The 24,965-nt window shown below is 35.5% G+C and overlaps 2 protein-coding genes and 1 long non-coding RNA gene across 3 annotated transcripts; 2 read left to right on the plus strand and 1 right to left on the minus strand.

Annotated features, from left to right (window-relative positions):
* Positions 1-5,323: 5,323 nt before the first annotated feature.
* Positions 5,324-5,785, plus strand: LOC130589546 (uncharacterized). Its single transcript, XM_057390827.1, has one exon. It carries the CDS (start codon positions 5,324-5,326, stop codon positions 5,783-5,785), a length of 462 nt encoding a protein of 153 aa, XP_057246810.1.
* Positions 5,786-20,190: 14,405 nt separating this feature from the next.
* LOC104885224 (probable serine/threonine-protein kinase PBL25) lies at positions 20,191-24,697 on the plus strand. Its single transcript, XM_048648331.2, is given in 6 exon segments — positions 20,191-20,994; positions 21,751-21,929; positions 22,036-22,225; positions 22,468-22,498; positions 22,500-22,860; positions 24,137-24,697. Coding segments are annotated over 6 exon segments (1,206 nt in total). The 5' UTR covers positions 20,191-20,873; the 3' UTR covers positions 24,461-24,697.
* Positions 22,882-23,289, minus strand: LOC130592143 (uncharacterized). The gene is made up of 2 exons (XR_008970348.1): positions 23,066-23,289; positions 22,882-22,923 (listed from the first exon to the last, which is right to left on the minus strand). It is a non-coding gene; the product is annotated as an uncharacterized LOC130592143 (long non-coding RNA).
* Positions 24,698-24,965: the final 268 nt, after the last annotated feature.

The raw sequence follows: 24,965 nt of genomic DNA on the forward strand, positions 1-24,965 counted from the left end.
ACATGAAATCTACACACCTTAAGGGCTGCAAACATGTGTATATGCGCACACGAAGGCTCCTCAGCCGCGACCATCCCTATCGGTTTAAGAAGAAGGCATTCGATGGGACGGTTGAAGAAGAAGTTGCTCATAGACCATTAACTGGTACTGAAGTTTATAATCAGGTGAAGGGCATTGAAACAGTCTTTGGTAAACCTGCTAGTGAGGTTGATGGACCTACAGGATTATGGAAAAAACAGTCCATTTTTTGGAAACTCCCATATTGGAAAGATCTAAAGGTCAGACATTGTTTGGATGTCATGCACATAGAGAAGAATGTTTGTGAAGCTATTATCGCGACACTTATGAATATTCCGGGCAAGACAAAAGATGTTAAGGCGTCACGACTTTACTTGGAAAAAGAGGGGATTCGACCAGAGTTGTGGGCTCAGAAAAGGGACGGAAGGAAGAAGAAAAGAGGGGAGGAAAGGGTTGATGATGAAACTCAGAAAAGTAAAAAGGTGGAGGATTCGGAGAAGAATTATTTGCCACCAGCTTGCTAAACGATGTCGCGTGCAGAGAAACGGATTTTTTGCGAGTCATTGTATGGCATTAAGGTCCCTACTGGCTACTCATCGAATATGAAGCGCTTTGTTACCTTAAATGGTGAGTTGAAGTTATCGAGTATGAAATCGCACGATTGTCATGTCATGATGCAAGTATTCTTACCGATTGCAATTCGTGGGATACTTCCAAAGCATGTGAGGCACACCATTACAGAACTGTGTTCATTTTTTCATTCAATCTGCAGCAAAGTCCTAGACCCGTCGACCCTCGATTCCTTGCAGCAGAGTAGTTGAAACTCTATGCAAATTTGAGATGTATTTCCCCCCCTCGCATTCTTTGACATTATGGTCCATCTAGTTCGAGAAATTAAGCTGTGTGGTCCAGTGTTTTTGAGGTGGTGCTATCCTCTTGAGAGATATAGGGAACTTTGAAGGATAAAGTTGAATCCTGCACAACCAGAAGGTAGTATAATTCAAGGGATTGTGGGTGAAGAGATCAGTAATTTTGTGGCTGAGTATTTTGCTAGTGTTGATCCTGTTGGACTTCCGACATCCCGACACGAGGGCAGACTTGAGGGCAAGGGTACAATTGGTTCAAAATTGATCACACCTTCCGTAGAAAAGCGTAAACAAGCTCACTTATTTGTATTGCATCACGTACCAGATGTCCATCCTTATTTAAGTGAACATATGGAGGAATTACGTGTTAGCAATCCTGGAAAAGGAGTGAGGGCATTGACGCAAATGCATAACAAGACTTTCATTGATTGGTTTCATAAACGAGTACTCAATGATTTGGATGAAAGTGTTCCTGAAACAGTCAAGTGGTTAGCATTTGGTCCTCGTGAAGCTGTACGCTCTTATGAGGGTTATGATATTAATGGGTATACTTTTGGACTGAACGTCAAGATCTTAAGTCAAGATCGCAACAAAATAGTGGTGTTTCACTTGTGGCGTCGTCTACACAATATGCAAGCTCGAAAGATAAGTCGCTGTACATGCTGAAAGCAACATTATGGGCGAATACAAGAAATATGGGAGCTGGACTACTGTACTTTTAATATTTGCCTCTTGTGTTGCAAGTGGGTTGACGATAATCGACGTTGTGTAAGAAAAGATTATCCTTGCGGATTCACTCTTGTTGACCTTAATCGTCTACGTGAAACTGAGGAGCCATTTGTAATTGCATCACAAGTTAAGCAAGTATTTTTTGTAACTAATCATGCTGATAATAAGTGGTCAATTGTTGCACCTGATAAAAGGAGTATCCTCGATATTGGTGATGTTGATAATGAGGAAGAATATGATGCATTTGAGGACCTCCCCCCTTTTACTTATCCTGAAAATAGTGTGGAAAATGATGTGAATATGTCGGAGAACTATATGCGTGTAGATCACACGGAAGGGATACATGTACTTGAGGATCCTAAGAAACGGCGGAAGGTCAATAAATCATGAGACATAAACTCAGGTCTGTGTAATTTCTCCAATTTGTTACTATTGTGTAGATTTTTAGGCCTATTTTTGCCTTTTCGCTCCCAAATCGCACTTATCGAGTCATTTAACCCCAAATTCTCTTTGAACATGCTTATATGAGATATAATGTAACTATTGTGTAGAGTTATAGTCATGCATTGTTGGTTGCATTTCGGGAATGAAAAGAGCATTTTGGTAACGAAAAGGGTATTTGGGGAACGAAAAGGGCATTTCAGGCCTTGCTGCCCCCTCCCCTCCCCACTACACCCCTCCACTGCGCACCCCTCCCCCCACTGCCCCACCCCCTGCTGCACCCTCCCCTCCCTTATTGCCCCCTCCCCTCCCCCACTATAGCTGGACACCCTCCCCTTCCCACTGCTGCTGCACATCCTCCCCTCCCCACTGTTGCTGCGCACCCCCCTCCCCTCCCCACTTCCTGCTGCACCCTCCCCTCCCTTGCTGCCCCCTCCCCTCCCCACTACTGCTGCACACCCTCCCTTCCCCACTACTGCTGCACAACTTCCCCTTCCCACTGCTGCTGCACACCCCCTCCTCTCCCCACTGCCTACTGCACCCTCCCCTCCCTTGCTGCCCCCTCCCCACTGCTGCTACACCCTCCCATCCCTTGCTGCCCCCTCCCTTCCCCACTGCTGCTGTACACCCTCCCCTCCCCCACTGGCCTGCTACACACTCCCCTTCCCACTGCCTCCTGCTCCCCTCCCCCACTGCCTACTGCACCCTCCCCTCCCTTGCTGCCCCTCCCTCCCACTGCCTGCTGCTCCCCTCCACTGCCTGCTAACCCTCCCCTCCCTTGCTGCCCCTCCCTCCCCACTGCTGATGTACACCCTCCCCTCCCCCACTTCCCTGCTGCACAGCCCCCTCCCCTCAAGATGAATTTTAATTTATTTTATTAATGCGTATATTTGTACAATTTCAGGGACATGGCGGAGGTGCATACGGATACGAGTGCGGAACACACTACCGAGGATGAGTCTGTCGATGTGATAAAGGAACGGGGTAAATTGGTTCGAACTCGTCGTGAAGAAATAGATGCACAAATGCCTAGGAAGTCATTGGCGACGAAAAAGAGAAAAGGAAGGGGACCTACAAAGTCACTAGGGAAACACACCCTAATGACTTTGGAGTACGATCATTTGGGGCAACCTTGTGGAAAACGGCGTCAAAAGTATGCCATGCAAGTTAGCATTTGCTTGCATAAACTCTCCATTCTCCACTCATGGAAAGAGGTGCCCGAGGGGTTGAAGAAGTGTATATGGGAAGATACTATGGTAAGCTTCGCGTACAATAACGTTTAGATTCTTAATTATTTAGTTAAATATATGTGTAATACTTACTAATTTGTGAACTGCGTTTTTTGTAGAATCAATTAAATATCGAAGATGATGAAGCCAAGAAAAATGTGTTTCTATCCGTGTTTGCCCAGAGATTCAGAGATTTCAAGGCTAAGTTAGTGTCTGGGTGGATCACTAAGCGGAGAAAAGTAGTAGGTAAAAAGAAGAAGAACATCTACGGCGGAGAAACACAAGCCGGTGTATGATTGTGATTGTGTTTGTTGCTTTATTTATGGTTATAAATAGAGTAGTAGCCTAGTAGGTACAAAGAATAAGAACATCTACGGCGGAGAAAAGTTATTTATGGTGTTTGTTGCTTTCACTTGTTAAAGAAAGATAAGAAATTAATTTATTTGCTAGATGTATTATGATTGTGATTGTGTCTCACGTAATGGGCTTTGGCAATAAAACTTGTGGGATGGATCCCCATGAGTATTGAACATAAGGGGGGAGTTAGTGGGGAACTACACTCCTGCATATAGCTTAGCATCAAAATGCTAATGCTTTCATTTTATCGATCAAGTTTATGGAATTCCAATTATCAAGATCTTTGAGTTGACTAGGTGTCACTCGTATTCTCTATCTCTGGGATGTTGAGTCTAGAGGCTCATTCTCACCCTCTTTCATTACTAACAAGCGTAAAATTCTCGAGCAAGTTATTGAAAGTTCATGGAACTTTAGTAAGGGGTGTGGAATCTCTTACAGTAAGAGGTGTGGAATCTCTTACACAAGGACGAAGTTGTATACAGATCGCAAGAGTCTGAGGTATTTAAATATTCAAAAAGATTTGAATATGAGACAGAGAAGATGGTTGGAGTTGGTGAATGACTATGATATTGAGATCTTATACCATGATGGAAAGGCAAACATCGTTGCCGACGCGCTAAGTCATAGTTTAAGTACTTTGATACTTCCAGATAAGTTGTGTGACGAGTTTAGGAAGCTCATCAACATTGAAGTTGTTGCGAGTAGTGGAGTGGAAGCATGCTTAAATGCCATTTCAATTCAGTCAACATTGAATGAAGAAATTTTAAAGGCTCAAGAAGGGAATGAGGAAATGGAGAAGATAAAGAAGCTGTCGAGGAGAAAAAGACAAAGGAGTTTAGTCCATGATGATGGAAGTGTCCGATTCAATGGAAGATGGTGCATACCGTCGAGTTGCACCGAGTTGAAAGAAAGTAAGATGAAAGAAGGGCACAACACGACTTATTCTATCCACCCTGGAGGGATAATTATTAAGGACTTGAAGCTAATGTTCTGGTGGAACAATATAAATGAGAAGTAGCTGAATTTGTTGTCAGGTGTTTGACTTGCCAAAATGTGAAGAACGAACACAAGAGACCTCAAGGAACGATTCAACCGTTACTAGTGCCTGAGTGGAAGTGGGATGACATAGCAATGGATTTCATTGTAGGTCTTCCCAAGACAGCGAAAGGATTCACTAAATTGTGGGTGATCGTAGATACACTAACTAAGGTAGAAAAATTTGTTCCGATGAAGGACAATTGGTCGATGGAACAGTGTGGTAAAGTATATGTGGACCAAGTGGTGAGGCATCATGGAGTTCCTTCCACTATTGTGTCTGATAGAGATTCAAGATTCTTATCTCATTTTTGGGAAGCATTACAGAAAGCTTTTGGGACCGATGTGCTTAAGAGTACAGCTTTTCATCCAGCAACTGATGGTCAATCGGAAAGAACCATTCAGACTCTCGAGGATATGTTGGGGGTCTGTGCCTTAGATTACCCTAAGACTTGGGATGAGATGTTGGCTTTAATAAAATTCTCATACAATAATAGCTATCATTCTAGCATTAAGATGACTCCTTTCGAAAATCTATAGGTCGAAATGTCGCAGTCCATTGTGCTGGAACGATATTAGCGAGACGGTTACTTTGGGACCGCAAATGATTGAAGATACCGTAATCAAGTGAGATATATTCGTGAGAAGATGAGGGCGGCCCAGGATCGTCAAAAGGCCTATGCAGATCAGAATAGAAGAGATAGTGAGTATCAAGTAGGCGAGAAGGTCTTACTGAAGGTGTCACCTTTGAAAGGGGTGAAGCATTTTGGGCAAAAAGGAAAGCTTGGCCCGAAGTTTATAAGTCCCTATGACATTATTAAAAGAATCGAAAGATTAGGTTATCATTTGGATTTGCCGAATAACTTGGGAAAGGTGCATAATGTGATCCATGTATCCCAACTAAAGAGATATGTGCCCGATAAGTCTCACGTATTATATCCCAAGATCATAGAAGTGGATGAGATACTTTCTTTTAAAGAGAGACCAGTGAAGATATTGGACTCGAAGGTGAGGAGTACAAGAAATAAAGATATAAAGATAGTCAAGGTTTTGTGGTCTAACCAGCGTACAGAAGAGGCTACCTGGGAGACTGAAGATGAAATGAGGTAGAAATATCCTGGGCTCTTCGACTAGGTGAGTTGAGTTCCGGGACGTAACTACTCCTTTAAGGGGGGTAGAGTCATGCGCGCATTTTTCTAGAAATTAGTAAGAATTTGTTGCATTTGTGCACGAGTTTTTGAGTTTTCAATGAAAACTTTTCAAGCAAAGTAAGCATTTCATAGTTTAAACATTCAAGGCAAAAGTTTTATTTAGTAGCGTATTATTTGGCTACGTATTTTACTTAGTAGCGTATTGTTTGGCTACTTCTTTTACTTAGTAGCGCATTATTTGGCTACTTCTTAAGAAAGAACTATATTATGGCGTAACGCTCATAAGTTTTCAAAGTTGAAAGTTTGCATAAGAGAGGAGGTTTTTGTTAAAGTTTCAAGACGAAACTTCTTTTAAAGGGGGTAGACTGTAAGCCCCCATTATTTTTAAGTTATTTAATTAAATAGTCTTAATTATTTTTGAATTACTAAAGCTGTTTCATTTTACTATTTAAGAACAAAAGGGTATTTTGGTAATTTTACCAAAAAGGTATTGGAGTATTTTCACGAAGAAGTATTTTAGTCTTTTCAAGAAAGTATTGTAGTAATATTAAAGAGAAGATTATTTTGGCAATTTTATTATCAAATGTATTTTGGTAATTTTATTAGTAAGGGTGTTGTAGTCTTTTAACCAAAAAGACTACTCCTTTTACTATAGAAGGAGGAAACCCTAGTTTCCTCCATCATACTAGTAGCCACTTTTTTCAAAAAGGAGTAAGAAGGGTTCCTTTTCTCTCTCAAATCCTAATTTTCTTCAAGTAATTTCTACAAATATTCAAGTTTTTAATCTAGTTTTATTTTTTATAATTGTAGGTGGATCATTCAAATATCAAAGGGGAGTAAAAATTTTTAACCTTTATATATTTTATTTATTTATTTTCTCCCTATTATTTTCCTGTTTTTTCGGCATTTCTCTCCCTCTCGCGTTTCCGGCTACCCGCGGTGGTGGGGCGCCAGCTGGGCACCGTCGAGGGTCGTCTGGCCCACTGCCGTGCTGGCAGTGGTGGTAGCCGGCTGGGCACGACGAGTGCCGCCCTGCCGACTACTGTGCCGGTGGTGGTGCAGGCGGTGCTCGTGGTGGCCGCCGATTGGTGTTAGGTTTTCGCATCTGTGGTTTTCGAATCACTTATAAAAAAATCTTGTTAGTTATTATTTATTAGTTAAATTACTGCAGTATTTAAATTAATAAATTATTATTTTTTATGAAGTTTTAAGTATTAGTTTATAGTGGGCTTTGCCTACTAGTAAAGGTTGTCAACTTTTACGCCCCAAAATAGTTTTTAATGCCTTTTTAAGGAAAAATCAACTTTGTTTTTTTTTTTTAAAGTGCTGATGTTTAATTATTAGTACCCTTGAATTGTTGTTGGTAAGTACTGATTGATGGTACTTTGTTCTTGGTAGGTTTCAAGCATTGTAGAAGCAATTGAAGCTTTTAATTGTTGATTTTTGTGTTTAATCAAGGTACATACACTTTGACCTTTGACTTTAATGGTTTGTAAGGTTTATTTATTTAGCATAAGAAGTAAGGAGAGGATTATGTCGTATAATTGTTTGAGTACATGTTGAGAACTTAGAAAGGAGATTAGGAATGGAACTTTTGAGTTATTCCGGTATTTGCGAAATATGTGATTGACGATGAATGCTTTTGAGCATGATTAAAGTTATTTAAAGTTTTCTTGAAGCCAGGAATTGCATGAGAATATTTGATTGAGCAAGGCCTCATTAGAAATTATATATTTTATTGAGCAAGGTGTCATTATAAGTTATATATTTTATTGAGCAAGGTCTCACTATAAGTTATATTTTGTTGAGCAAGGTCTCACATGTTTTAAAGTTATATGAGCAAGATCTCACAAGTAGTTGAGTCATTGAGCAAGGACTCAATTGATTGGATCATGGATCCTTAAGAAAGTAAGAAAGGACTCAAGGAGTCATTAAAGTAATAAGATGAGCAAGGTCTCAAAGGATTTAGAATTGAATTATTTATGGTGTTTGCTTCTTTCACTTGTTAAAGAAATATAAGAAATTAATTTATTTGCTAGATGTATTATGATTCTGATTGTGATTGTGTCTCACATAATGAACTTTGGCAATAAAACTCGTGGGATGGATCCCCCATGAGTATTAAACATAAGGGGGGAGTTAGTGTGGAACTACAATCCTGCATATAGCTTAGCATGGAGATGCTAATGCTTTCATTTTATCGATCAAATTTATGGAATTCCAATTATCAAGATCTTTGAGTTGACTAGATGTCACTCGTATTCTCTATCTCTGAGATGTTGAATCTAGAGGCTCATTCTCACCCTCTTTCATTACTAACAAGCGTAAAATTCTCGAGTCAAGTTATTGAAAGTTTATGGAACTTTAGTAAGGGGTGTGGAATCTCTTACAGTAAGAGGTGTGGAATCTCTTACACAAGGATTAGTAGCCCTATGATTCCAAGAGGAGGACGGTGCATGTTCGTTGCCAAATAATATTAAAAGAAAGTACTTAGTTAGTTTAGTTATGTTCTTGTCGCATATAGAGTCATAGAAGAGCAAGCCGAAATTGTTTGAGGATAGCATGCATTAGTATTCACATTTGTTTAGTTGTGTTATGTGCCCAGTGTTGCTAATATATGTGTTTCTTTGTTTTCTTTGGTTGTTGTTTTTCCTCAACGATCCTATAATGACCCACTTGGCAAGCATATTTTAGAGGAGAAGTTTCAAGTACAAGTTCTTGATGTGCATGGGAATCATAAGCATCCGGATGGGAGTTCTAGTACATGAGTACTTTCTTAATAAAGTTAATTTGAATTATAAGTTTGACTTTACTTGACCATTGGGATCAACGTTTGACTTGTTTTGAATATGGGACTATTATGGGATAGTTTTAGAGTTTGTAACTCATTTATATACTTTCTTATTTCAGTTTTATTAAAGTATTTCCAGATTATTCTAAAAGACTTCCGCCTGTATTCTCTCATTAGCCTTATGTATTATCATGCGTTGCATAACACTCTCGTAATTTCTCCAAGTTTATATAAGGAGGAGTTATGGGGGTGTTACAATTATAGTTAAGTGGATCTTGTTAATTCGTTGTTTTCAAATATCAAATTTTTTATAATTCTTAATTATACATAATTAAAGATATTATGGTTCAAATTAAAGTAGCGCATTGGACTACATGAAAACAAGAGCAACTAAAAAATACGGAGGAAGTACTACATGTGTCCTTTTTTAACCCCCTCCATCTTTCGCCATGTACTCAAATAATTTTTAAATTTAAGAAATAAGGTGTTTTCATGATTAAAAAAAAATTAATTTGGACATACATATTAAGATGCATTTAAGAAGACCTTATATGATCATATATTTTGTACTAGTTTTTATATGCTCGTATTGCGTGCGAAAATACGTAGAAAATTTTTTTAGGGTATGTAGAAAATTAAATTAATTTTTAATTATATCTAATAAATTAAGGATATTTGACTTGTTGATGGTTTCTTTTTGTAATGTCTTTTTTTATTTTTTAAATTAATTAGCTAAGTAGTTTTATTTTTTATTTTTTTAATTAAAGTAAGTAGTTAGAATAGAGATCTAATGAGGGTAAAATGGGGTTTCTAATATTTTGGTGTCCCACCCCTCTTTCTAGACCTGGCAATCGGACCAATCGGATCGGATTCGGACCGGACCAATTCAGATCGGACCGTTTTCGGATCAAGTTACATTCGGACTGGGATCGGACCGTTTCGGATTGGGTCATTGTTCGGACTATTATTTCGGATCGGAATCGGACCGGACCAATTCAGATCGGGCCGTTTTCGGATCAAGTTACATTCGGACCAGGATCGGACCGGATCGGATCGTTCCGGATTGGGTCATCGTTCGGACTATTATGTCGGATCGGAATCGGACTATGGTAGAATGAATGGAATACTTATGGCAATGATATTTTTTTATATAAAAAAACGGGTAAGTTTCGGGTATTTCGGATCAAAGCCTAATCGAAACCAATAATTTCGGATCGGTTTACCTTCGGGTTGGATCGGTTTCGGATCGGGTAAGATTATATCGGATCATTCGAATTTCGGATGAGTTTCGGATCAAGATTATTTCGGATCGGGATTCGGACCGGATCGGGATCGTTTCGGATTCGGATCAAGGTTCGGACCGATATCGGACCACGGATCGGATATTTCGGACCGGATTTTCGAATCAGGACCAACTTTGCCAGGTCTACCTCTTTCCATATAGAATAGAGATGTTTAAATCACAACGGAGAGTATACAAATGATGTAAATGTCCAAATGATCCAATAAAAAAGAAACAATGGAAGTACTATAGCTAGCTTCTTTTCAACGAACTAATATAATTAGCATTTTGGATAATAGAGAAATGAAATGTGATTGTCAATGACTTACCAAATAAATCAATAATAGATCAAATAATTATAATTTTTGTTACATCTTGCAACACATTAATCTTTATAGATATTAGAAGTTCATAAAGTCTTAAAAAAGATGGTCTCACGTTAGTCTTAACGTGATACTTGACCAGCCCAAGAGATATATATTTTTAGAAAACGGTCGCGTCTCACAAATTCTCACAATAATATTTTGGCAAATTAGTTAATATTTTTGGCGAATTAGTTAAGTATTTTAGGACAATAGTTTAGAGTGTAATTTTATGTAGACTTATTTTTTTTAGTTAACATATTCAATACATTAGTAGTTGTTCTATAATTAGTTAAGATTAATTGAGCATTATTTTGGTTTCTAATATAAACGAAGAAACAATTTTTACAAATCTAAAATGTCAAATACAAAAGACAACTGAAAAAATAACTTAAAAAACCTAGCATTTGGAGTAATTATTGTACCAATTTCAGTTTGGTTCTTGGAATTTATTTTTTTAGTCTTCTCAAAAGACTTTCTTTCTTGCACTTCCTCTTTTGTTTTTGAACATACGGGTATAAAATAACCATGTAGTTGTTTGATGACATCGTTCTTCTACGATTGGTTTGTGTAGTTAAGACTTTGTTTATAATTCAGTATAGTATTTTGTAGATTCTTGGAGTGCCTTTCTTGCATCTTCATTATCTTGATTTTGAGAATGAGATTGTAGAACTAATTTTCTCGCGTTTCATATGCATGGGTTACGTTGTTATTATTCATTTTCACACTTTCCTCTTTACATATCTAATCCACCTTTTCACATATACTTATGTAGTATTTTTGTGATGAACGCATGTGCATGATTCTCAAGCATGAAAATACAACAATCATAGCCATAACTATTACTTCATATTATTAACTATTACGACTAAATTAATAACTAATAACACTTAGGTATTAGTTATGTTTTTCAAATAAAAAGTTAAACTTTCAAATGCAAAAGTTAAGTTTTCGGTACCAAAAAGAAATTTGATCTGTTTCTTTAAAGCTTTTGCAAGTGCAAGTTATCATCTAACAATGGGCAGTATATATTACCCTTTGTGATGAATATGTGTCAAACTCTTCATCACTTCAAAGATGATAAACATCTTATCAGGTGAAAAAAAATAAATTAAGTGTTTGTGGACATTGTCTTTACAAACTCGTGCTCAAATATTTTACTTACATCCAAATTAAACATCCAGTGCAGGTTGTATGCAGAGAATGGAGGAGGAAAACAATATAAGTTTTAGGGCGTCTCGATGGATTAGTGAAGAGAGAGATAATGTTTATGTGTGATACTGGAGTTATAGTTAATAAAATGCAATAATCTGGAATATATGATATAACTAATATACTCCAGTGCTTAACTAATTAATATATATACTTCAGTGCTTAACTAATTCATCCAGAAGCAATTTCAGGCTAGCATAACTAATAGGTGCAAGCACTTAACTAATTCTACTACTGGTTTGATGCACGTGTGTGGTGTCAGCATGACATCAACGGTCTCACATTAACACTAACGTGAGACCGTCTCTCCAAAAACGGACTCTTAGAAGTTTTATAAAGAGGACTTATTTCCATTTATGTAGAGGATTATATGAAAGTAGAATAGGTAGGTTATCTTTCATTTATGTTATGATATCGCACGTATTAATTGAATATCCAATGAGATTCTCTTGGAGGCTTGAGATAACCAATTCCATTTCAATAAATAATTTTTTTAGCTACAAAAGATAGTGGTGAATTCACATACGTTTAGATACCACGATTACAACACTTTATTAATGATACTAGGTTTTATATCCGTGCAAAAATGCATGAAAAGTTTTATGTAAATATATTTTCTTACATTTTTACGTCAATCACATAGTACGGATTTTGAAATGGTGTAATTTATGTAAGCAAAGATCAATTCACGAACAATAATAATGGATCCAATCAGATTAAATGAATATAACACAAATAAGTAAATAAATTAATATTCAAGTAGATTAATATCATCACTCGTGAGTATTGATTACCATTTTTAGGTTACATACTTACACTCGAGAATACCTTTATCTTTATCACACAAATCAAAAAATTCAATCCACTTTTACTGATACTCTTAATATGGCTAACTGGCCTAAAACCATGGTATCAAATATTATAAAAATTAATAAAATATTACTCTCTCCGTTTCATTTTAATCTACACACTTTCAGTTTTCACGCATGCCAATGCAAAATCTTGAGGACATATATCTTTAGTTTTGTATTTGTAAGAATTATAAAGAATACATATTAATAAAATACTTGTTATGATGAATCTAACAAGATACCACATGACTATATTTTCATCCGCGTATAAATCACAAATGATGGTCAAAGTGAAATTTGTGAATAGTGTAAAATATCAAAGTGTAACAGTTAAAATGAAACGGAGGGAATATATATATAAACATAAAGTAATGACATATCTAATAATTACGATTATGTACTAAATATAAGTTAATAAATTCAAATAGGAAATACTTTATCCACTTCAGTCCAGAAAACAAATATGACACAACTAAGTATTCCAATATAGTGCTTTTAGAAAGTTGTACATGCATGTGTGTTCTTTATAAATAAATAGTAGTCTAATGTTTCCATTCTAAAATTTATATGCGTTTCCTCTTTAATTTTCTTTAATATACATTTAGTACATAGGCTAGATTGTTATTATGTGATTACTTTGATGTCCATAATATTTCATTAATAACTTATGAATATTAACACAATGATTTTGGGAAAATGTCAATCATACAATCTTAAATTTATAACAAAAAACATCCCGTGCAATTTGCACGAGTCCAAAACCTAGCCTTCTTTGTTTTACTAATTGTATAATTTAGACCCTTTCGCCTAATATTATCAAGTATATCTTTAGGAAAGCCAAATATTGTTATTGTTAATTATTTTCAAAGTAAAAAATTTGCCGTGCAATAACAAATTGCCAAATTATGGACCGGTACCCTTTCCATTCACTAATTGACTAAATTTAAATCATTTAGCCTAATATTGTCAAGTTTTTTTTTAGGGAAGTCTAATGTTATTGTTGTATTTTTCAAAAAATATATATATCTTGACAACTCATTGTAATGAAATGTTTCCATATAATATATTTATGCTACTATAAGCACTAATTTATAAACTCTAACATTGACAATATTAATAAAATAGATCCGTCAAAAAGGGTGGAATAGATAAAATTTCCAAACTTTTTTTCATGTAGCACAGTCAATTTGTGTCTTTCTTTATAAGTGTGTATGATATATTTCATGATTAGAATCACTTTAATTTATTTGCACTACCCATTATTTTCATTACAAATAAACCACTTCTACAACTATATATTACTGACAATTTTCTTACAATATTACCAGTTAATTTATCAATTTGGTACATTGTATAGATGATCTAGAACTTTATCAAAATACCTAGGATGAGGGTGATAATAATTGTAATAGGCTATAAGTTGAGTTAGTGGCGTTCTCTTTGTGGTATTGTTTTCTGTTTGCTTTAATTAATTTGTGAAATCGTGCTTGTGGCTATAATATTGTATGCTCTGCTTACATTATTTTATAGTATGCTCACACAACTTTCACCCTTATATGAATATAAATATAAAAGTGGAATTCTAGTTTGATTGTCCTTATAACTTGTAAGTACGAAACTACAATACTTCGTCTACTTCTACATATTTAGGTCAGTTTATGTTTGATATTATCCATATAAATTATATATATATATATATATATATATATATATATATATAATATATATATTATATATATATATATATATATATATATATATATATATATATATGTCTCCAAAACTGTTGAGGTAGAGAAAAATATGACGTTACGCATTGCAGCATATACCTTTTGAAAGTTTACCAAGTTAAATATTAGAAATTGTTTCATAGTTTGCATTTTTCTTCTTATATACTTATATAGATAGATATAGATATACTCAGTTTTCGAATGATATAGTATGTACCCAAATTGACTTTATCACTCAAAAACTGACTAATATTTGAAGAAAAAAAAAACCTACTATATCATTCGAAAACTGACTATATCAGAAATTGATTATATTATACATAAAATTACTATCTAAAAGGTAATTATATTAAACGAAAACTGACTATATCAAATGCAAAATGGCTATATTATATGGTTTTTGGTACACAATAAGTTAAACCCCATCCATTCAAATTTTCTTTTTCACAAAACTGATTATTAAAACTGTGATATCAAATATAATATTACAATTTTTCTTGTAAACATTTTTGTAGAATCTCAAAGCCACAATTTTTTCAATTTTTCTTGTAAAAAATTACTACACGGCACCCATAACTTTCTCTATCTTGATCTCCAACTTTCTTCGCCTCCTAACTAAGCTCTCGATCTACCTCTTCTCCATGCATCTTCTTCTCTCAAAAATGGCTTCTCAATTTCCACTAAAAATGGCTTCTCTCAAAAATGGCTTCTTTACAAAGTAGGCCTAATAATGATTTATGCACTTCAATTGTTGTTTCCTATGCATCTTATAGCTGATGAAGATGAGAAAAAATTGGAGTAAGTTTTAATGAGGTTAGAATTAAGCTTCCCACTGTGAATCTTATGGAAAGCTTTTGAGGTTTCATCATACGATGAGTGTTATTTAATTTTTTTATTTATTGGCTTAATAAATTTTTTTTCATTTTTGAAACATAATTTTTGAAGAAAAGATGGAATATCGAAATGGGTGTATTCTATCTTGTGTTTTTGTATGTGCAGTAGAGGACGGAGAAATCAAACTATATGAGAAAGATATTTATAGTGTTGGATTTGGTTCATATGGATGTATACAATAATATTATAGATGACATGATTTTCCTAAAAACTATGCTACCCATTTTAAATTTCCGAATTCGAAGTGCTAATTAACATTACCATCCTATGATTGATTCAATTAACAGCACATACTTTCAAATTTTAACCATTGATGATGAATCATAAAATGCATATTTTTTCTAGGCCATTGATTTTATTTGAATCAGTTGCTTGAAATAAGGAACTACAATTTTTCCATTAATATTCTTACCAAATCAGCAAGATTTCATATTTTTATCTATGGCAAGTTAACATGCTATACACGTAGATAGAAGCTTATAGATAGTTTAACAAATGCATGCCACATCAGCTAATCAACTTGCTGGTGACACCTAAGCAATACCTTATTGCTTTGTAGTATTATATAAATTAGATGCCCTATTATTTAAAAACATTATTATATTGTAACATTATGGAATATTAGGAAAAGGAAGTAAGGAACCGATAAGACTCTTAATAATATTCGTTTATAAGGCAGTGAAAAAATAACAATGTTAGTCACTTGCGTAGTTACTCAAGGACACCTCTTCCATTGCAAGTTGGTAAGATAATCCAACAGCTAAGTACACTACTCTATCTGATTCTTTCTAATTTACTCACTTTAGTTTCGGGATAACCAAGTAAGAATTAAAAAAGTATGAAAGATAAGCTAAAAAGGTGAAGTGAGAAAATTAAAAGTGAGATAAAAAATTAAAAGTGGGCTAAAATATTTAAAAAGTGGATGACATGGGTGGAAAAAGAGGAGAAAGTAGATAGGATATACTAACAATAATAAATAAGCAATAGTATATTGATTAAAAAAAATAAACTAAAAAAAATATTTAAATTAAAAAGAAACGGAGGGAGTAAAATTAGAATTCATAAAAGCAGTTTGGATCATTTATCCCAAGTAGTTCTCATCTTATTACTTCACCGACTTTTATTAATTATAAAAGTTAGTTAATTTTACAATGATAAGGTATCAAAATTAGAAGGGAATTAGAGATAAAGTTAGTTAATTTTAAATTGATAAGGTATCAAAATTAAAAGGGAATTAGAGATAAAGTTAGACATTAAATGAGATATATACTATCAATTCTTCAAAAATACTTCAAGTAGGATGAATATTTATAGTGACTTTTATTCAACTTTGAAGAGCAAAAACTTCTTGGTTACTCCACGTTGCAAGACATCTAGCTAAAATATTAGTAGTCCCATTTGGGTAGTGGGGTTCATAAATATCCGATCGGATCCGTTTTTTTGGATATTCGGTCCAGTTCTTTAGTTTTTCGGATCGAATATTTGAAAATTTACGGATGCGGATATTCCGAATATGCGATACGAAATATCCGTTTTTAAGGTCGGATATTCGAAATATCCGATAATGCGATCCGAAACTTATTTTATGAACTTACCCTCTGAAAATTTTAATTTTTTTAGTTTTTAGAAATCTGACCGAGCCGATAAGAATTTTTTTCGGATCGCATTCCCGATCTGAAATTTCGAATCAGACCAAATATCCGAAATGAACCCCCTTATATTTGGGTATTATGTGTAGTATAGTGCAGTACAACAAAGAACCTTTGCTTGGCGGGAATTGAATAACGCACTCCCTATGGGTTCAAACTTGAAAAAACGTCATATGTAGGGATACTAGTGTGGCGGGTCAAGTAGGAGATTGGTCCCATCCCCACCCAACTGGGGATGAAAATTATACCCGCAATGGGAGGTGGAGCTGGTGTGGATTTTATGTTATACCTTCCTCATTCCTACCCTCCCCGCCCCACTTCTCCTTCATCTCATACCTTACTCACTATTATTAAACATGTTTTTTTTTGTATATATACTTGGATAAAAACCAAACTTTACAACCAAAACAACTGGTTAAGCAACCAGGAAGACCAGTTATACATCAATCAATTATAAAGCAACAAACCAACTATAGTCACTTCTAATAATCTTCAAAGGCATTACAGCCTGTATTCTAGTCTGAACAAAATGCTTAATCTCCTCTACAGTCTTGTGTATTGAAGGAACTTGTTGCTTCCAATAGACATCATTACGACTTCTCCAAATCATGTACACAATAGCAGATATAGCAGCAGCCCGTACCGCTCTCTTGAATTTTGAGCATTTACTTCTAATAATCCATCTATACAACTGAGTCATGTCGGATGTGATAGCACCAATCTATAGCCATCTCTTAATTGCTATCAAGCAACTTTTCCCAAAATGGTAATCAAAGAATAAGTGAGCATGGGTTTCATCAGAGTAGCCACATATGAGACAAGTAGCAGTAGGACTTATACCAATCTATATATTAGAATATGTATTATAAAAATTCAATTTATATACTTATATAATTAATGGTTATTTTGCAAATTGTGGTACTGGCAGATTATTTAGATTAATGGGAGCATAGTTGCGAGTATGAAAAGGAAACGTACGACGCGGGTATTAAGTGAGCGCGGGTATCCATGCAGGTGGTGGGGCGGGAATAGGTTTAAATAGGGTGATTGAGGAGTATAAAAAATATGAGGATTTGAATGCAGTAGCTCGAACCACGACAAGCATGCTAAGTGCAAAATAGGAGCCATCAAGGGGGAGTTTTTGAAACTAAATGTCGATGCTGCTTTTGAGGAAGAAGAGAAGGTTGGAATGGGCGGTGCTTTAAGATAATATTGGAGATGTGATGATGTCAATGTACGATTTATGATATGGTAGTTGTGATGTGGAAGTGGGTGAGGCTATGGCTGCAAGGCAAGGAATGAAAGTGGTCAGGGAAGTCGAATTCTATAATTTTGTGCTCGAGACATATAGTATGTTATTGTTTGAAGCTCTAAGGAGAAAGAAGAAGCTATGCTCGAGTTTTGGGCTGATTTTGAGTGATATTTATATGTTAATAGCTCAATTTGTGAATGTTTCTTTTAGATTTATTAGAAGAACTGGTAATCAGGTGGCCCATCTTCTAGCTAGAAGAAGCTTAGACAAAGACGAGCTTTTTGTCTGGCTTGATGAGGATCTTATTCATTGTCGATAACGTATACATTACACGTATGACAAAGATGGTACACTTTCTCTCCCTGAGTATTGGTCTACGATCTTGGTACCGACTTAATAATTAAGCTAACAGTGTGATCATTGTCGAACTGTCATAGGACTTGGTACAACGCCCATCCAACTAGACCCTAAAAGGGCAAAAACCCATGCAGCTGTGATGAGGTTATCTATACCGAATTAGTAAACAATAAGGGTGGTGGATCTTGGATGAAAAACATAAGAGGGTCAAGTTTAGAGTGCATTCAACATACACCTGGGTGTAACATGTACATAATACACCCAAGGTTATTTTTGCTCATTTGCTCGTTTGCTCATTTGGAACCTCCAAATGAGTGTAGTAAGAGCTCCAAATGAATAAATGAGCACACAATGGTCTTAGGTGTATCACTAGTGAAAAAAAGCCCATCTGATGCGGTCAAAACCGGGATCACAGATGCGGTTTTGGTCCGCATCAGATTGGCCCGCATCAGCTACCAAAAAAATCTGATGCGGTTGAAAACCGCATCAGTATAATAAGAATCTGATGCGGTTTTCCAAAATAACCGCATCAGATTTTTTGTGTTTTGAAAAATAGAAAAAAAAGGTTATGCATCAGAATAACCCAAACCGAAGAACAAAATTACCTAAACGAAATTCAAAACAAAAGAAACCAAATTTACCGAAACCAGCGAAACTAGCAAAATCAAACCTAAACGAAATCAACTAACGAAATTCAAAGTAGTAACGAACGAAAAAACAAAATTCATAACTTAAAAAACGAAACCAATGCAAGCAAATCCAAAATTACAACAGACTAAATCAAAACTTATAAACTGCAAAATCCGAAATAAAAAGGACAAAAAATTACATCCAAAAACAATAAATTATGAAAGAAATAAAAAACGAAAAATTGACAAAAAACTAAACTAAATGTACAAACCCTAAATTAATCATTGGTCTTTTCCTTCTTCGTCTTTGTCCTTTTTCTTAGTCTCTTCAATTTTTCGTCTTCTTAATCCCTTCTTCGTCTTCGCATTTTCGTCTTCTTTCTTCGTCTCATCGCCTTTTCGTCTTCTTTCTTCGCAGTCTTTCACGGATCTGGTGGTGAAGGGGTTGAGTGGAGGGTGAAGAGAGGGGTTGAGTTGGTTGCGTGGTCGTTCTAGTGAAGAGGAAGAGTGGGGCTGACGAATGAAGGGTTTAACAGGAAGAGAGAGGAGAGAGGAGAGAGGCGTGCGAAATTTTGGGCGGGTGCTGAAATTAGGTTTAGGTCATTAAAAGGAGGTTTTGGGCCTTTATTTTGGGCTCCGCATTAAAGGAACGATTTTCTGATGCGGTCCAATGAACCGCATCAGGCTCATGAAAAACCGCATCAGATTTAAAATCTGATGCGATTTTTTAAGGACCGTATCAGATTTTGTTTGCCAATTTTCCCTCACATTTTTTAGTTGATTTTTGGATGCGGTTTTACAAAAACCGCATCTGTTACTAAGTGACATATAAGGTTTTTTCCACTAGTGTATCATGCTCATGGTACACCCGGATGTGTAGTAAATATTATACCAAATTTTAAGCCTAAACATTAAAATCAACATTAAGTTGTTAACCCATACTTCATAAGATTTTTTTATATACTATATTTAGTATCACATATGTATTATATCTAACTAGTATTTGGGCCCGGGAGTTGCTCCGGATTACTACTGTTTTCCGAACTTGGTATGATTTTTTTTTTCCATTCCCATTATAATATATATTAAGGAAAACTCAACATTTAAAAGGTACAGATATAATAATGTGGGCATTGGAATCATGATTAAAAGTTGGTTGAGATGGTAACTGTGTCATATATAATAGCAAGAGGTTACGGGTTCAAATCACAGCAACTTGAGCATCAAGCTTGTATCAGCCCCAATTAATATCCTTCTTTCAGTGGTTGTTACACTCTAATCTAAACCATTGGAATTAATCACTTTCGTCAAATATAAAACGATATTAGAGTCTTAGCAAGTAAAAATGGCATTAGTAAATCGGTTTCATTTCTTAGCAGCAACTTCCCTTTAAACTAGCACCAATAATATACTTCAAATTTAAGTTGTCATTATCCATACCTAAACCTTCAATTTTTTTTTCTGGTGAACATTCAAATTTAAGTTGTCGATTTTTCGACAAAAGTCTTCTGAAGAGATGGTTCGCTAATAAATGTAACGGTTAGTGGCGCCCAACTTAATTTCCTCCCTGCCTAAGACTTTTTTGTGCTACGATCAATTATCAATTATCATAATTCATAATTCAGAATTCATGGTGTCTTCTCCAAACAAAACTTCACCATTTTTTTTTTCTTTCTCTCTCCTCCGATCAAACCCATACGACACGCCGATAATTCAACATTCTTCATTTTGAACAAACCCATTAAGTCTTAGACTAAACCCAAGTACTACTTCATTGACTTAATAAATTCATGATTGATCGTGTTTTTGGAGTTTGAATTGACTCTGCAAAAATTACTATAAATTTCTCAGCTTTGTAAAAAGTTCATACTATTAAGCTTCATTTTAGTAGTCTTGTTAGTGATTGAGGTTTTCTGGGGTTGTTTTTGCATAAGTTGTTTTTTATGCACATAAACTGTTTGATATTTGGAGTCACAGAAAATTTTTCAGGTAAGAAAATTTGGGGAGCTGGGTTTGTTGTCTGTTTTCAGGTAAGATCATGAGTTGCTTTTTTTGTGGTTCATCATCCCAAATCAGCAAAGCATTGAAAAGGATTAACAGCAAAGCGAGGCGGCCGCCCTCTGTTTCGACTCTGTTGCCCAGAAGACAATCACAGCTTGGTGAGTATGAGTGGTGATATCTTAGTCTTTCATTATCCATATTAATGAGTTTGTTTTACAGTTATTGGAAGAATTAATCATGTAACTTTCACGGGTAAATATTTTGCTAGTCATGTTTTTGCTTAGAATTTTTGCTGTCTAACATTGCAATTTCTTCATACTCATGGGTCAATCCGCTCCTTAAGCTATCTGACCATGATTTGTAGGGTTTTTTTTTAATAATATTCACATAGTAAGTATTCACTGCAATGTGTATGATTGAATTTTTATTTTTGGAAAAATTGACTAAACTCATATAGCTATAAGCAAGAATGAATTTGCACCCAAAAAAAATAAGCTGGAATGAATGTATTGCATCAAAACTTTCTAACATTGTGATTTGTGAAATGCAATTATCCAATGATATCAGATTAATTTGCCAATTTTATGTAGGCAGCATTGTGATTCAGCCATTAATTGGTCTCTTTCTTTATAATTTTGATTATGAAAAGGGCGAGTTCACGACTTTATCTCACTTTGCTTGAGTACCAATCATGAAGGTAAAGGTAGGGGAGAGAACGGTTTGCATCTCCCTTCCAAAATTTGCCAATAGAAGGATTTGGTTTACTAAGAGGAAAATGTATCTGTCCAATCCCCTTCCCTTCTCACACGTTATATTCAAACAAGGGAAAATGAATCCTTCTCTTTCCCTTCCTTCCCTTCCTCTTCAAGTCCTATCCAGACACATTGTAAAGGTAACCACTGTTTATTCTGCAGACGACAAAGAATTAAATACAGCTGAAAGGGCTAATAAAGATAGTGGTCCAACCATCAAGCAAGAAATTTTTACTTTCCAAGCACTAACTGATGCAACCGAGAATTTCAGTCAAGAATGTTTGATAGATGTAGGCAGCTTTGGGAATGTTTATACAGGGAAACTCGGAGAAACTGAAGAGGTATTAACATGGACCTTATTATGCACTTATTTCCTGTGTCTTCATGCTATGCTTGCTTTTATCTTCTTGTTGTTGGAAAGACTGAAATTGGATCGTGTAATCCTAGATAGTAGCTGTCGAGAAATTGGACAGTAATGGATCACGAGGACACAGAGAATTTCTTTCACAGGTGTTGATGCTGAGCCTCCTTAATCATCCAAATCTGATAAAACTTATAGGATACTGTGCTGAAGGGGATGAGAGACTTCTAGTACGTGAATATCTACCTTTGGGATCCCTGGACCAGCATCTTCATGGTAATCTTCTGTTAACTTCTTTTAGTGTTATATAATGCAAAACCCAACAAGCAGATGCTATTGTTGTATCTTTGAAAATTGAAACCTCTCCACCATACCCCCCCCCCCCTTCCTCCCCCACAAAATAAAAAAAATGTAAACAAAAATAAAAAGTAGCACACATGACTAATAGTTAGCATTTTGCATCACCAACAATTTTTATCTTCAGACTGACTTCTGTTGCATAAATCTTGAATTTACAGACAGATCATCCAAGCACAAACCCTTAGATGATTTATACAAGAATGAAAATAGCACTGGGGACTGCTAGAGGTCTAGAATACATACACCATACAGCTGTCCCCTCTGTAATTTACCGCAACCTGAAACCCTCCAACATCTTACTAGACAATGAATTCAATGCTAAGCTCTCTGACTTCGGGCTATCTAAGCTTGGACCTTCCGATGACAAAACACATGTCTCCGCAAAGGTAATGGGAACCTTTGGCTACATTGCACCTGAGTACGAGAAAAATGGTCTGTTGACTGTGAAGGCAGATGTATATAGCTTTGGAGTTGTTTTATTAGAGTTGATCACAGGGCGAAGAGCTGTTGACATCACAAGGCAAGCTAATGAGCAGCATCTGGTCTCTTGGGTAAGTTTTCATTTTCATGAATTCCAAAAATGATGTGTGATAAGTTTCAGTTGTTGTCATATCCTGTATAAGAGACATGATGTAAATTCAAATAAAGATGAATTTGTAATGTTTCAAATTGCATCACAAATCCAAAAGTAATGTTTGTCTGTTCGCATTAAAAATTGGAGCTGTAAAGGATTTCAATCTCGCCTATATATCTTACCTTAAGCATCAATCTGAAGGTCTTCAACAGATGCAAGCCTGCAACTGTTGGGTTTTTTATTGTTTGGTTGGATAAAACTTAGCACAGGAACTTCATCTGTCATTGACTTCCAGTTCCATAAATGTGGAAGTTCCCTATCTAACTTATATTCCATGAGTCATAGAAAGTTGCTTGAGGGGTGGATGGCATAAGATATCCCATACAACTGTTGCGCCATATGGCAATGCAACTTTCTCACGACCCTGGATAATGAACCTTTGCGAAGTTTTCTACCAATAATGATTTGGCAATTTTTGAGGCATTTTCTAAGAACTGGAACTGTTGCCAGTTTTTGGCGTTGTTCATGAGGATGTTGCAAGATTACTATTTGTGTGGCGGTTGAAAGTGGTTGGTGAGGGAGTTTATCGCACAAGCATACTTTCACAGGACGATCGCAGCCTGCTGTGCATATTCTCCGCCGGGCTTCGCCGTCGCTGGGGAGTATTTGTGAGAGTGGGAGTTGTTCTGCTTCTTCCATTTTTCTTTTGTTTGATTCAAGTTGTTTGCTTCATAACGAAAATCGAATTAATTTTGTTGTCCTGTGAAATAATAAGAATATGTTCAAAAAAAAATGATTGGATGAGAAGGATATGGCTATGCAATGTAGGTTTTCTCATGGAAAGTTAACATTGTTTGTACTAGTATAGATTTGATTTTGTCAAATTTCAATTACTTCTTAGGAAGCTGGTTTTTATCAACCAAAACTAAATTATTTCCACAATTTTCCATAAAAATCTGTAAATTAAAGAAGGTAATACAGAATTCCATTTTCTTTTCATAGAACTTAGTTATCAAGTTGATAAATGATAAATCATGCCATTTTGGCATCTTACATCATTTCACTCTAGCTTGCATCACTGCATGCTACTAAATACTTTTCTTCTAGTTCTTCCTGTTTAGCAATTAGCATGAAAAACTCTACCCTAGTTTATTCATAACATTGTGATTCATTCAGCTCATTTAACTTTGAATTAAACTTTAGAAATTGAAACTTTTGTTTAATTTAATAATGTTTCTTTTTGAATTAATCAGGCCCATCGGATATTAAAGGAACCAAAGAAGTTTCAAGAGTTAGCTGACCCACTTCTTGAGGGGAATTTCCCAGCTAAAGGATTAAACGAAGCACTCGCCGTGGCAGCAATGTGTCTCCAGAAAGAACAAACAGCACGACCCATGATGAGCGATGTGGTCACAGCCATCATGTATCTCACATCAGATAACCTTAATCACAATACAGCGTCTCCTCCTTACGAACATTGTGTAAAGCCTAATAACATGATGATGGATACCAATGAATTTGATCATGGAAATAGCGTTGACGTGCTCCCTTCAACTCAGAGCCTGAAGACTGAATAGCCTGTAACATCATTTTTTTTTGTATTTTTCTCTCATTTTCTTTCCTCTCTTTGAGTCTTTGTAGAATATCTCATGTGTATAACCAAAAGATTTCGGCTTGCTTTTTTGTCTTTTGCTTTTTATTGGCTGATTATTGCCTTTGGCTTTATTTAAACTATCATCCCTCGATGAAAAGATATTGTTTGTTAGATGTAAATTACTATGACTTACAATATATCTTGTATGTATGTTTGTCTAGCTGATGAAATTGAGCAGCTTAATTCTTTTCTATTAGATTCAAACATAATCTTGATACTGTTATTGAGACATTTTGGTTGTCGATTACTCAAGTGCACAAGATATCAGTTAAACGACCAAATTATATCCATTTGCACCTCCCATACACTCTTGGTTAAATATTTTTTTTAAGGGAACTCCAAAGAGGAACTACTTTAATAAATCAAAAGCCGCATAGCGAATAATAGTTTTCGGAAAAGAGGCAACCCAACACCTATAGCCACCTCCA

Source organism: Beta vulgaris, chromosome 7, assembly GCF_026745355.1.
Source record: "Beta vulgaris subsp. vulgaris cultivar EL10 chromosome 7, EL10.2, whole genome shotgun sequence".
Classification (NCBI taxonomy): domain Eukaryota; kingdom Viridiplantae; phylum Streptophyta; class Magnoliopsida; order Caryophyllales; family Amaranthaceae; genus Beta; species Beta vulgaris.

What these genes read in the sequence shown, in the direction of transcription:
- LOC130589546 (XM_057390827.1), top strand. Translation starts at nt 5,324, where the DNA reads ATGAGGGCGGCCCAGGATCGTCAAAAGGCCTATGCAGATCAGAATAGA.